The 13,345-nt window shown below is 42.6% G+C and overlaps 1 protein-coding gene across 1 annotated transcript in view; it reads right to left on the bottom strand.

Moving 5' to 3' along the window:
- Window positions 1-12,009, bottom strand: part of LOC126563716 (protein sickie) — a 231,060-nt gene extending 219,051 nt beyond the window's left edge. Inside the window, exon 1 of the mRNA XM_050220362.1 lies at window positions 9,256-12,009. Within this exon, the coding sequence (XP_050076319.1) occupies window positions 9,256-12,009 (2,754 nt within the window). The remainder of the gene's footprint in view (window positions 1-9,255) is intronic.
- Window positions 12,010-13,345: the final 1,336 nt, after the last annotated feature.

Genomic DNA, 13,345 nt, shown 5'->3' with positions numbered 1-13,345 from the left:
AAATGGCACAATTTCAGCTTTATGTGAAACCATTTTCCAAAACGGAGAAAGGTCTCATGCTTTATACGATGAACCCAAAACAAAAAAAAAAAAGCACGATAACTTGGCCACAGTAAAATACGATTATTGCAACTTCCGGGTTTCGCCCTCTCTCAAACCAACTGATTTGTGCGTCTCAAACAGCGTGCTTCCATAAAGCAATAAGTCCGGCCGCCATTGTACCAAAATTTCATAACTCACTTTGTAGCGAATATTTCTGTTCCTTCCGTTAGCGTTCCTTTACCGTTCCAGGGTAATCTCCAGCACCATTTCCCGTTGGTGCATGGCGTCAGGTTTTTAATGTTTATTACTGGTTTTTTCCTCATTCTAAACCTTCCATTTCACAGGAAAAACAAGGAAGCGTGCTGTCGTGGACGGCAAAGTGAAAACCGAACAACATAAAACCATGCCTCCTGTACCACACACCGGCCATAACTACAACTGCTGCTACTAGACATTCAAACATTCCGAAACAAAAAAATAACTTTGTGGCGCATTTTCATAAAAATTTATGACACTCAGGTCCGAGGTCCCCTTTCTAAGGAGTGTACGTGGGGGCATGTGAAACGGTTTTAGGAATTTATGCTTCTTCGTTTATGCTTTCGTGTTTATCAGTCTCTAATTAACTGTATAAGCAGGCCCCTCTTCATCTGTGCCGCTTCGATACAAAAGGGAGTAGAGGGACAAAGATAGCATCAGCATCAAAATAACTTCTTCATCGCTCTTCACTCTCTGCCCAAGCAAACATCCGAGCGATGCGAATTGAAAGAAAATTCGTCCATCAGTCCCAAGCAATTATGGTATTCTGCCAGGAAGATAGGCCGACGACCTTTTGTGCCACACTACCATCAAAACAATGCAAAGACAGATGCGTCCTTGGAAGTTAGACAAACGCGATTTCTCTCCAAACCCGGAAGTTGCTTCATCCTTTAGACGATCGCTTAGAGGCATCAAAACCACAGAAATTTGATTTTTGTGCGAATCCTTAAGGGCCAGCAAGACGAGCTTGAATAGCTCGCGGAAAAACCTCAAAACACAAAGAGAACAAAGGTCGCCGTTTCTCCAAAAATTCCCCTGCGAATCTTTAAAGCCTAAAACGACGGAAAAGTAATTTGTTTTGCCGCTTTGTACTTAAATTATCGTGCTTTCCAAGGGTAGTCGTCGTCTGCACGTGGGACGCGTCAATCCCATACAAACACAGTCTCGGGAAGGAATAGATAATGTAGGGACAGGTTGGGGAACTTTTATTAAAAGGTCGATCTTCATCCCTTTTTTTTTTGGGGGGGGGGGGGGGGGCATCCCATTTACTAGGGTGCTCCAATCCAAAAGGGAAGCGATACGGTTCAAAACAATGATGTGAAAACATTTGCAAGCGCGTTCCGTAATGCTTGTGTTACAAATTCTAGGAAATTGGGAGCCGTACTTTTGAGCAGAGAGTATTGTACTTCGGAGGTCTGCACGATACTAAATTAGCAATTATCACACATCCACTCGATGAGTTTATTTATCTCTCGCGCAACCTTATCGCATTATAATGGATCGAAAATTTGATTTAAAACCCGTCTTCTGAATGAGGCTTTTCTCGACGAATTCTCCACTATTTCTGTGCACGTTGAAGGTTTGGGGCGATATTCAATGTAGGCAGACGACTTTAAGGAAACATTTGATGTTGTCGTCCTTAACGCTCACCCTCGTGATGTTCTCTCCGAACGAGAATATGTTCACTACAGAAACACCTCCGTGGATTGCTGTTGCCGAACCTTTCCTGGCAAGATGTCGTCCTGTCGTAGTTGTGACATTGGAGTGGGAGAAAATAAATTTATTCTACCCATCGCTGCAGGGTGCAATCTTCTTCTCTCGTTTGGATGAAAACTTATGCCACCGTCTCGCCACCCGGCAAAATGGTGGAAAATATCATACTTTCTTCATAGCGCGGAGGCAATGGCGAGAGCATTGCTTGTTTGCAGACGTTTCGTTACATGGCGTCCCTGGTTTTGGGCCCTGTGGCGTTTGGAAAATGGACGTATTGTGCCAGCCACGGGTATGTTCGTGTATCTACCTGCACTGCGTGATAAAACCACATAGAATGGAGGCTAATCAAATGGGTCGTTTACTTGTAGTGACAAGGATCTCTCACAACGTTCGGTACAGTGATAACTTTCTTTAAGCCGAAATCAGAGGAACAAAACACTTTTTTTTTTTCAGTTAACAGAAATGCTGGTTTGGAAAGGGATCAAGAGGAAATCTTGAATATAACGCCTATATGTATGCAATCGGCTTTTCAATGAAGCGTTTGTTTAGCTTTATATAAATTGAAACATTTTTTAAAAAATATAAAAAATCAAAACTGTATTTCTGTTCAAGAAACAACCAAATCAGAAAAAAAGCAATTGCAAATCCTTTTTGAAACAGCCCCAAACAGTGTTTAAAAGATATAATCACATGCTTAACTCCGATTTAACAGACACAAATGTTTCTTTTTTGTAGTAAGTTTGCATTCCACTTGCACACTTCGCCTTCCGGGATCGTTTACTCGTTAAATCATTCTACCGGCATGCGACAGGTTTCGGGATTCACTCTCACCACTGTGTCATGGTCACGTGCCGAATGACACTTGGCAGAAGGCTCTACTTTGTCATTCTCTCTCACTCAAGCCCTCTGCTAGTTGAGTTAATTTTCCGCTTGCCGGAAACGAACCCAAAGCAGAGCACCGTGACCGTTTGCAAGCGCACGTGCACGGTAATGGTGGCCATCTTCGGTTACCAAGCAGACGGGGGGATGGAGAAGCGGCAGTTATCGTTCGGATGCGATTTTCGATTGCAACCACCGATTGTAGGATTATAAGGTGGCTTAGGCGACAGCTTTGTGTTAGTTGTCAGCTGTGCAGGAGATGATTTTTAAAGGTCCACCAGAGGACAAAATTAAGCCAATGTAGAAGTTTGTAAGCAAAAAAGGAGTGATTAGTGAGCTTGTGACATGATTTATAGATGGCAGGTGTTGGCGCGTGCCGTCCAGTGGGTGTTGTTAAAGTTTTCGGCCAGTTCTGATGCATTAGCATTTGAATAGCAAGCAGCAGGAAGTGGAAGTGTTTAAATACATCCGGGGTGAGTAAATAGAAAACGGTTGGATATGGTTTCATTTAATTCATTCAGTAGCTAAATTAAAATTTAATCTACCCCAAAGGGAAGACTTTACCAAAAACTGAGCATAACAAAAAGAGGAACAAAAGATGTGAAAAAACAATCATTTCTTTCTTTTCTATATTTCTGACCACCCCCTTACAGTATGCAATCCACATCGCAAGCTAGGATATGGAATTCCTTTGGCTACTGCAAGGCATAACAAGCGGAATTGTGTTGTTTCCTAACGTCAGTTGTTAAGCATTCCAAAAAGACAGTAAAACGTAGGATTTCACCATAGCTTTTTCTTTCAAGTTAATTATAAACTGGGTCTATAAATGAGAGCCAAAAGATGCTAAAGAAATAGGAATTATTAATTTAGTAATTATTAGTTATAAATCTTTTAACCGTAAAGATTAAAGTACGGCCAGGTGTTATATCTGTCAGTTCAAATCCCATCCGGACCGTTCCCCGTAGTGAGTCTAAATACGGTGCTGTCAGCAGTCTAGTAAGCCATGAAATAGCCAGCGTGACCAGAAGGTCGTTCGTCCATGAATAACCTATCTACTGTATTCATGAAAATATTTAATTCTAAGCCAATAGAATAAATAATTGAAAAGGTAATTAACAAGATCATTCTGTTAATTCTGTAGTTAATTTGTTCATTAAACTTTCAATAAATAGCAATAATCAAACTCAATGTTTTATTATTTGGAAAAATTAAAGTTTGCTCACAAAAAATCTATTGAAGGTATTCTTTAAACATTTTTGAATCGAATTTTTTAAAACTTTCTTTTAAATTCGAAAGAACTGTTTTAAATTTATTATTCAGTACGACGGTACGTCGCCGTAATGTCAAAGAAATGTATTAGTTGAATAAAAAACTTTACAGACATATTTCATGTCAAAAACAATGCTACTTCCGGTCTATTCTCTTGTCCATTGAACAGCTATAACGAAGAAAATCTATAGAGCGATTAGTTTTTCTCGTCCCTCATGCCATAGCAAATTTTCATGTTAGTTAAGCATGGCACAAAATGTCAGAACGAAAATGCTGACCATTCGTTTGACAAGAACTTATAAATGAGCAATTAAAATCATCCCTATCTAAGATAAACTCCTTTAAAATTAATCGTTAAATTTTACAAGATCATCCTTATGCTTCACATATTTTTACATTAACGCAAATCCATTCCAATGATGCATAGCTTCCAAACGGTAACATCATCTGCGTGTCGCATCTATCCCTGTGCAGACCATAGCGATCCATCGCCGTATTATAATGGCACTACGACCATCCACTCTGATCGAAAACAGCCCGAAGCTTCTTATGCTTCTTAACGAAAGTGCCATTGGTGGTTGAAAATGGTTTGTAGCAATTTGCTATATGTCATCGGAATTGCCCGGCTGGAAAAGCGAGCAACTGTGAGCCGGCCAGAATGTGCATATTAATCGTTCCGTGTCCTCAAACCCAGCGACTAGACCCATTTTCCACTGCTAGATTCGTAGGGGTGCAATAATTTTATCCAATGGTCGTGTGTGTGTGAAAAATCGTCTCTCAACGCACCAATAGTTCCATTACATGCAATCGAATTCCGCGAGAAGAGGGTGCACAGTGTGCAGTAGCAATTTCCCAGAAGGGAATATGTTATTCCCACTCATTCCTTCCGAGTAAGTTCGTGCACGTTCTCACCCCCGGTATGTGTTGGCCCACGTTGCGATGCGTGCAATCATTAGGGAAATTTTGTCGCACCCCTGCCGTACTTTCATTGATGATATCGAATAAAAACAGCGAAGGGTTCGTCGACCAGCCCAGCTGTAAGATTGGTCGCTTCGCTGCCCAGCAAACTAGCAAGAGTTAGCCGAGGGTGCACGTCTTGGATTTGAAATCGATGGAATGGGAATTATTTTAATGTCCTCAGAGACATAGACAATGGGCATACACACAGGGCCCGAGACACCCAGTTCGGGATTTCGGGCATAAGATGATGACGATTCATTCTGCGGGCCCTTTATCCCAAAAAAGGAAGGTCAGAAACCTGCCACAACACAGCGCGAGCTCTGACACACTAGTAATTCCCCGAAGCTAAATGATAACGCGCTGTATCTGATTAAAATCCTCCGCAGCTCGTGTCGGGCTCGACGTGTTTCAGGCTCGAGGCGTTTGACTTCTGTCTGACTCTTCGCTATTGATGAGCGAATGGCGTAGCTAAAATCTCCAATTGCTTCCAAAGTGAGAGAAACCGAACGGAAAAAAGGGGGAAGATTACGTTCGGACCCTTCTGCGCTCATGTGTATGAGGACAAAACATTATTAACGACATGATTTATTTGTTTAATTTATTTTTTAATAAAAGTGCTCGCCGAACCGTAAAAATGCGTTCGGTTGTCGGGTGTGTTTTGCACCCCGGTAAAAAAAATCGACGCAATGTGCGCAATGCTGGGCCCTGTTTTAAGCAATGTTTTAACTAGCATAGTGGTAGTGTTCGCCCCTTACCAGGATGCGTGATTGTAGTTTCTGGGTCTGGGTATTGTTTTGTTTTGCGCTAGACGGTGGAGTTGGTGAGAATTTTTAATTTAATTGAAACGCTACCAAACGCTGTCACAATGTTTGGCGAAGGAAATTAGAGTAATGATAGTAAGATAACGCGTTAAAATATGGGTAAGGGCGTCCAGAGAAGCGAATAAGATAGAAAATGCAAACAGATAAGACAGTAACATTCCATATCGAATTTTGTTAATGGTTTTAGAATGAATTTGAATATTTCAATCACATTTAATAAATCATTCTGAAACATTCTAATAAATGTCAGATGAAATATGTTTCAAAAAGTATTTCGAGGGGTTTCAAGATACTGGAATCGACAGTTTGACGAGGAAAATAAGCTCTTTATGCATAGAAAAGCCTGTTTTGTTTCTCAAATTGCTTAAACTACCTCGCATTGCCATATTTTGCTGACATCACAATACATTTAGAGACGTTTTTTTGGGTTTAGAGACGAGAGACGATTTTGGGTAGAGACGATTGGTGAGTTTTTGCATTGCAAATATATATATTTTACGGTCATGGAAAATAATTTATATATTTTTACACGTAAGCATTTAAGTCCGTTTTTAGACAGCGTAATCAGCATGATTTATTTTTTTTTACCAAAATTGCAATTTGATTCTAACCAATTCAGTCTAGTGTAACTCTGAAGTGTACTTCGTGTGTAAAATTGCATATATTCAAGCCTTGTGTCGTGCAAATTGCATACATTCAGGAAATTTCGCACTTAGTAAAGAATCAGAATTTTTGAAAGTGTGCAGTGACATACTTTGATGCAATTTGCTTTTGCAAAACAATTTTAATAGCCGCTTTGCTATTTTCCAAATGAAACATAAAAATCTCCAACACCTGCACCATGACACAAATACCAACAACAGCAGCCAAATGTGCCCATGTTCTTATCCACCAAGCTTATCAAAATTCAATTTTCTTCCCGGACAGCATAAATGGAAGTTTTTCATAGCTCAAGTTTTGCCATCAACCTGCACCACACGACCACGTAGGCATGGATATGAAGTAATAAAATTGTTACAAGATCACCTTACTCACCCCAGCATGGAGCGAACTATGCTGAAAGCCGTAACGCTGCCGGATATACGCGGCATGGTGCCACCATCGTGCCCACCATCGTTCGGAAGTGTTGTTTGGAGTGGCAACAAATTTCAATCTTCGATTGAATAGGCGTTCTGGCTGCGTGCGTAAGCATCCTGTACAGGAAATGCAATAAAATGTACTTCAACAATGTTTCTTCATTAAAAGGTAATGATCGCTCGAACCACCTTCCGCTCGAGAAAGATGTTTTGGGTATTACAAGAAAAAAAAGTTATTCTTTCGTGTTATCTTAAGAGGTACAGAATATTGGTCCAAGGCTTCCCGTTTTCATTTTAAAAATGTCCACTGACATAAGCAAAGCAGAACTCCAAAAAAAAAAAAAAAAGCTGGGGAAAACACAAAGCCGTAGCACGATACGTAAATGTCAGGTCCTTCTTTCAAGACCGGCGATAGCGTGAAATGCAATTATCTGTAGCCTGTTTGCTTTGTTTTTTCGAGGTAGCAAACAACTGAGTGGAGCCACTTTCAACCCCAATCTTTATTTTCGACCACTTCGGTTGTTGTTATTGACCGAACGATAAGAAAACCAAGGATACGATTATTGACTTTCTGGCAAAGAAAAGGTTTTTTTTACAAGGTGCAGATATCCTATTCTATAGAAACAACACCGCAGATGAGATTCGAACAAGGGAAAATAGATGACGTTCACCATCTTGTTTTGGAAAACTTTCTTCAATTTTTGTCTGAAATGGAATCCACTCACAGCCAAACAAACAAATAAAGGGGGAAAAATTAAGTTCCACTTGATTGCGTTTCGGTTTTGGGGTAAAAAACTTACCACAAAATGCTGTTGGTTTGCTTTTCCTAACCAAAGGGAAACTACAACCACAAACATCCAAAGTATAAACCCTACCAAAAGAGCCTACACCTTCTGCTTTGGGTATGTACTTAATAGCTAATAATGATTACTATTTACGATTATTGCCACTTTAACCATCGGAAACCAATCCCAGCTGTGTGGTGTAGGCACGTTCTATAACTTAACCTTCCCAAATCCTTAAGAACCTGTAGTACACATTCGTCAAGCGGAGTAAGTGAGCCGGAAAATGCTTCGATCTGAGGCATGTAAACTATTTCCACAACCAAAGCCAAACACCAATTGCGATCGTATCAATTATCAATCTAACGTGCACAACCGTGTAGGTCGTCGTCTAATTGATTACTCTTCTGCGCTGGTGAGTAGTGCAAGATTTCAGAACCCTCCGAAGTCCTCCAACAGTCCATTTCATCACATAATTGTATCGAAACCTAATCACAACAACGTAACACACATTTCTCATCCCGCATCCCAGACAAGTGCCACTTGAGAGTGACCATCCGACAATCTACGACAGGAGCACTCTACCTGGAGGTAAATTCCAAAATACATTTCCCCCCCAAACTGACGATGGTTTGGCTGCGTTTGCGGAAATTATGGAAATAAATTCAAATTAGCACTCTCGAGCCCCACGGTCGATTGCTCGCAATAACCAATTTTCCAGCGGCACCCTAACGGTGGAGCTGGACCAAGAATTGGAAGCGTTTAGCGATGTCTCTCCCTAGGTTTCTCGATTGCTGCTTGCTGCCTTAATTAACTTGTAATTGAAACGCAACATTTATGAGAAATTTACATTTTTGTGTTGCTATATTTAAATCATGCTTTTTCTCCGGCAGGCCGTTTGCCGTGTCTTTGGAAGATATACTCCACCGGGAGGACTGCTGACATGTCGTCTAAGTGTGGTGAATAAAAAATTAGACCAAATGATAAAATATGCGAGGGTACAAGAATTGAATCATGAACATTCTACCCCGTTGGCGACTTCGGAGATCCGATGGAATAAATAAAAAACGAAGCCAATTTTGGAGCCTTAATTACCCGGAGCAGCAATTTCATGCCACCGGAAGCAAGATTTTTTTTTTTGGGTCGTGGTGCGCTCGAGGCTTCCGAAATTCAGCCGAAAGTCTCCCCTGGAAGGGTCTAGCATGAATTCGTCTCGTCATAGACAAGCTCGCTTTCAAAATTTATGAGCAATACCAAGGGTGAATTGCTAATATGAGTACACTCTCCTGCTAGGCTTCTATTTGAATTATTGAAATTACCTACAATCCTATCAGCACTAGAGCTCCCTCCGCCTTGACTGGAACTACTGGAAGGAAATCGTGCAGGAAAGCTAGGGAAACCCAGGGATGAATTTCACTTTCTCGAGACGCATCACCAACGAGAGTGAAGAATAATGTTATGCATTCGGAGAATTGTTCCGAAGGACTCCGCACTCCAAAAAGAGGGTACACAGTACTGCATGTCTGTGGCATTTGAATTTCAAATCTCTCGAATTTCGCTGACATTAATCTCAACATTTATCATCCAGCACATCCCATCAGTTGACAGTTGTATTAATCAACCACACGCAAGAGGAATTATTTTAAATGAATAGTACGGTTTAAGTAAATACGATACCTGTATTAGCTCCTGGATGCTATCGCACTGCTCCAGAACCACCGCATCCGAGGTAGATTGTGCCGTTCCGACGCCTTGCGAAGATGCTTGATCCATCACTTCATCACACGCAGCCAAGATGGACGCACCGTTCGAATCGGGCGGCGTGGCAGGACTCAGAAATCCACTGTCCGCATCACTATGATTCGACAGTGGTCGTTCGCGTTTTCGCAGACGGTTAAACAACGGCGTTGAATCGAGCGACCCATTCCGTGGTTGATGGTGTTGCTGCGCACTAGTAGGTACCGTCGATTGTATCTTACTGATAGCACCGGTACAAGAACTAGTGCGATTTCCACCACCACCGGCAGTTGGAAGCTGAGGCAGTGAAAAACTCGACTTGAGCGGATCTAACGCGAAGGTGCTGCGTAGCAGGGGAAGAAAATTGGCCACCTTCCCTGTACTACCACCGCTGGACGCACTTCCGGCGATGACACTTGTAACGGATTTCATTTTTGTCACCTTCTGCTCGGCCATTGTGGGCGACGAAGATGCGGGCAAAGTGTTGATTGCCTTTGGTGTCCCTTGGGTTTGCGCTGTTATGCTTTCACCGACCGTCATTGCTTGTGTGGTGCTCTCGGAGCAAGTGAAGGTGTTCTGACGGAGAAGCGTTCCACTGGCAGGAACAGAGGTGGATGTTCCTTCGCTGGAAGCACTGGATGCGGCCGGTGGTGATACGGTGGCAGACGAGGAAGACGATGATGATTCATCACATTTTCGGTTCACCTTCATCAACTGCTGCTGATGCTGCTGCTGAAGTCGGTGCTGTACGAGGGGAGAATTTGGCAGCGACACTGATTGCTGCTGATGAACTCGCTCGAGCCGTGAGGTGACGGGGCCTGACTTTAACACAACCCCGTAGTACACAGACGATGAGGAGGGAGATTCTTTCGTATCTTTGCCACTAGCTGTGTCCTCAATTTCTGCTTCTTCATCAGGGATTTCCTCCACCTCCGCATTCTCATCCGGAATCGAACCAGATATTGATTTCGGAACTACTAACACCTTTAGATTGTCCATCAGCCGATTTCGGAACCCATAATCACTCTCGTCGGTTGACTCCAAATTAGACGAAGGTGTTTCTATTACGGAGTTAAACATGGATGGATAATCCGGGCTGGAACCACTGGTAGAGCTAGACGAGGAAGAAGACGCCGTTCTTGTTTTGTTGAAGATCTCGTCGATCTTTTCTTCAACCTTCTCCAAGGACAAGCGATTCTTAACTTCAATCTCGAGAGACTCAGGTTCAATGGTGAAATAATTGTCCGAGTCTCGATCAACGACCGCATCATAGATGAGATGATCCTGATACAACACCTGATCCGCCAGCTCCACTGTCTCCGGAATCGCCCGCATTTTGTGTTCCTTCTCGTTGAAAAAGTCGACCGAAGGATCAAACAGACAGTAATTCTCCAGATGCGGAACCGTTCCCTTCTTTTGCCGTACAGGAATGTTTTTGAACAGCGAAGAACTAAACTCAGGCTTCGCGAGTATATCATCCGGGGAAGGTTGACGAGGTTTCTCTTCACGTCCAACGGTAGACGCCGTTGGAAGTGATGCCACTGGGGAAGCCTGTGGAATAGACGGCAGGTCTCCGGCTCCCGCTTTGGAAGACATTGTTTTCGCGGTCGCTTTCGGTGATGGTGGCAAGGTGACGTAATTGTTCGTGTTTCGCCGTTCCGGACTGGTGGTGTGGGATGATATCAGCTTACCTAATCCGAAGCCCTTCAGCTTCGACCGGACAACCGAGCTGACATCTTCATTTTTGGTTCCGGGCTCTAGGGTGAGCTGGTCGTCGTATATCTGTTTCCCGATCGTACCGACATTGGTTGAAATGGGTGGCGATGGTGCGGGAGGAGGATCTCGATAGGGTGGTAAAGGGAGGGGATAATCACGATAGAGTTCCTTGTATTCGACGGAACTGTCGCTGTGCTGTTGCTGGAGTGATTGCTGTTGCGCTCGAGTGCGTAGAATCGTTTTGACAGCACTGGTACGTATATTTCCACCAGGTGTTGTTACCGTCGCGGCACTCATCGAGAGGTTCGGTATGAATGATACCTTCTTTTGAGATCGTCCCGTGACCGTACTGGTCGATTCGGGTACACTGGGAGGCGAACTGACCTTTTTTTCCTTTTGACTGGGCGTCGTTGTTACACTGGAATTCTTCATTCCGGCAGAACTCTTGGTGTCACCCTTGGAAGACGTTAAGTTTGATGCCCTTTGTAGAGCGCTCGGCGGTTTGAGTTTCGATTTCAACCTCTCGTCCAACCGTGTCGCCCTGGTAGCGGGTATCTTGGATTCATTCAGCGTTTTCCTTCTGTCTATAGTTGTTTGGTGAGCGTTTGTAGAATTCCCGCCATCAACACCGCCAGACGCATTGGACGATTTGATTGCCTCCGGACCATCGGGAGATTTTTTCGAAGAACCCTCTTTAAGCACAAAGGAGTCATTGGCACTGCTGGCTGTTTTTCGTAGGGTTGCTTTCTCCTGATGCTTTTCATCCTTCAGAAGGGATTCCTTTGTGTTGGACGGTTTGATCGTTCCCCTACTGTCTGCGTTCGTTGGCGAGGGAGTTTTCTCCTTCGCCTCTAGTGAGGTTGGCCTGCGCTTGACCGTACCCGTGTTGATTTCCGAAGACGAGTCCCTAGGGACAACACCGCCAAGCGTTTTCGGCGGTGCGTTAGCCACCGGTTTACCGCTCTCGTTCGCTATCATCTGGCCAGTACACGATTACACTGTCTCACCGAACAACACATTTCACTGATGTTGAAAAAATTAGTTTTAAGATGATTTCAAGCAAAGATCAAAAATAACAACACCTTTACACTTGGAAGAAATTAAAGAACTGGCAAAAAAAAAATTTTTTTTTCACTATGATGATTTCGTTTTTTTCTTTTATAAATCATCAATATTCTCAAATTTACACGCACAATATTCCATCCCACAAGCACTATTACTATATCCAATTCAACAAGCACTTCAAAACGTCTTTTGCCTTCACAAATCAAACACAACACATCATCTGATCTCTTTAAACGCTTCTTTGATGTTGTTGTTTGCCTTTTTTCCTTTTTTTTTTTTTTGGCACAAATTTGTTTTCTTTTTCACTCACAAAAACCACTCAAACTGGGAATCATTCCACTTACAGCTTCCTTACCAGCACGAGCAGAAGGATATGAGATTTGATGGCCACTCGACAGCTCGACATGTTACCGACTCTGTCTACCAGTCGAATCGGTTGAGGGTTGAAAGTATCGGACGGTTGAATTTTAAATAAGACGCTCAGCGCTTTCTTCCCTACTACTACTACGACTGCTATTACCAGGCAAAACCTCTTCCGGACAACCTATTTTACGTTTATCGTTGCAGATTATCCAATCGCTTCCGGCTATTCACTCCATTTCGTTCTTTCGTTCGTGCTTGCTGCGACAAATGCTATACTCGTGGAAAATCATTTTCCATCCTCCGGCTTACTTCACTCATCCGTGAATAAAATTTTGGGAATACGACAAAGACTTCTCGAGGGCTATTCCGGAGGTCAAATTGGATTCGGTTTGATTGCGATGCAAGACAGTGAGTTGTGAGGCCGACCGACCGGCGAATGTGTAATTGAGACGGCAGGCGGTAATGTAATGTTATTTTTACGGTACGAACGTGGAATTTGTCGCATTGGAAAATGAAAAGGACAATATGGTTGAAGCTGAAGTCAGCGGAATCGTTCAAGATTGCAATGGTGCAGAAAATGCTTCTTCACGAATATGGAAATTGGTGTTGAACAGTAGAAAACAATTATTTTTAATTCAAATAATTGTATCCGTAAATTGTATTAGTATTTAATTAAATAAATCAATAACAAAACAAATCAATTCCTACGAAGAACACACATCCATTAAACCTCTTCTTGATTGCCACAATTATTCAACTCTAAAGTCATTTACTCTATATAAAGCCTTCGAAACCTTTCGGTATGGATTTCCCATACGATACTGATTAATTATCTAATCCTCATTCCTTTGATTTGCAATCAATCAGAAAAGCCTTGGGAGGCATC

This window comes from Anopheles maculipalpis, chromosome 3RL, assembly GCF_943734695.1.
Source record: "Anopheles maculipalpis chromosome 3RL, idAnoMacuDA_375_x, whole genome shotgun sequence".
In the NCBI taxonomy this organism is placed as follows: Eukaryota; Metazoa; Arthropoda; class Insecta; order Diptera; family Culicidae; genus Anopheles; species Anopheles maculipalpis.
The sequence above is the reverse complement of the archived record's forward strand: the minus strand, read 5'-3'. Positions and strand labels throughout refer to the sequence as shown.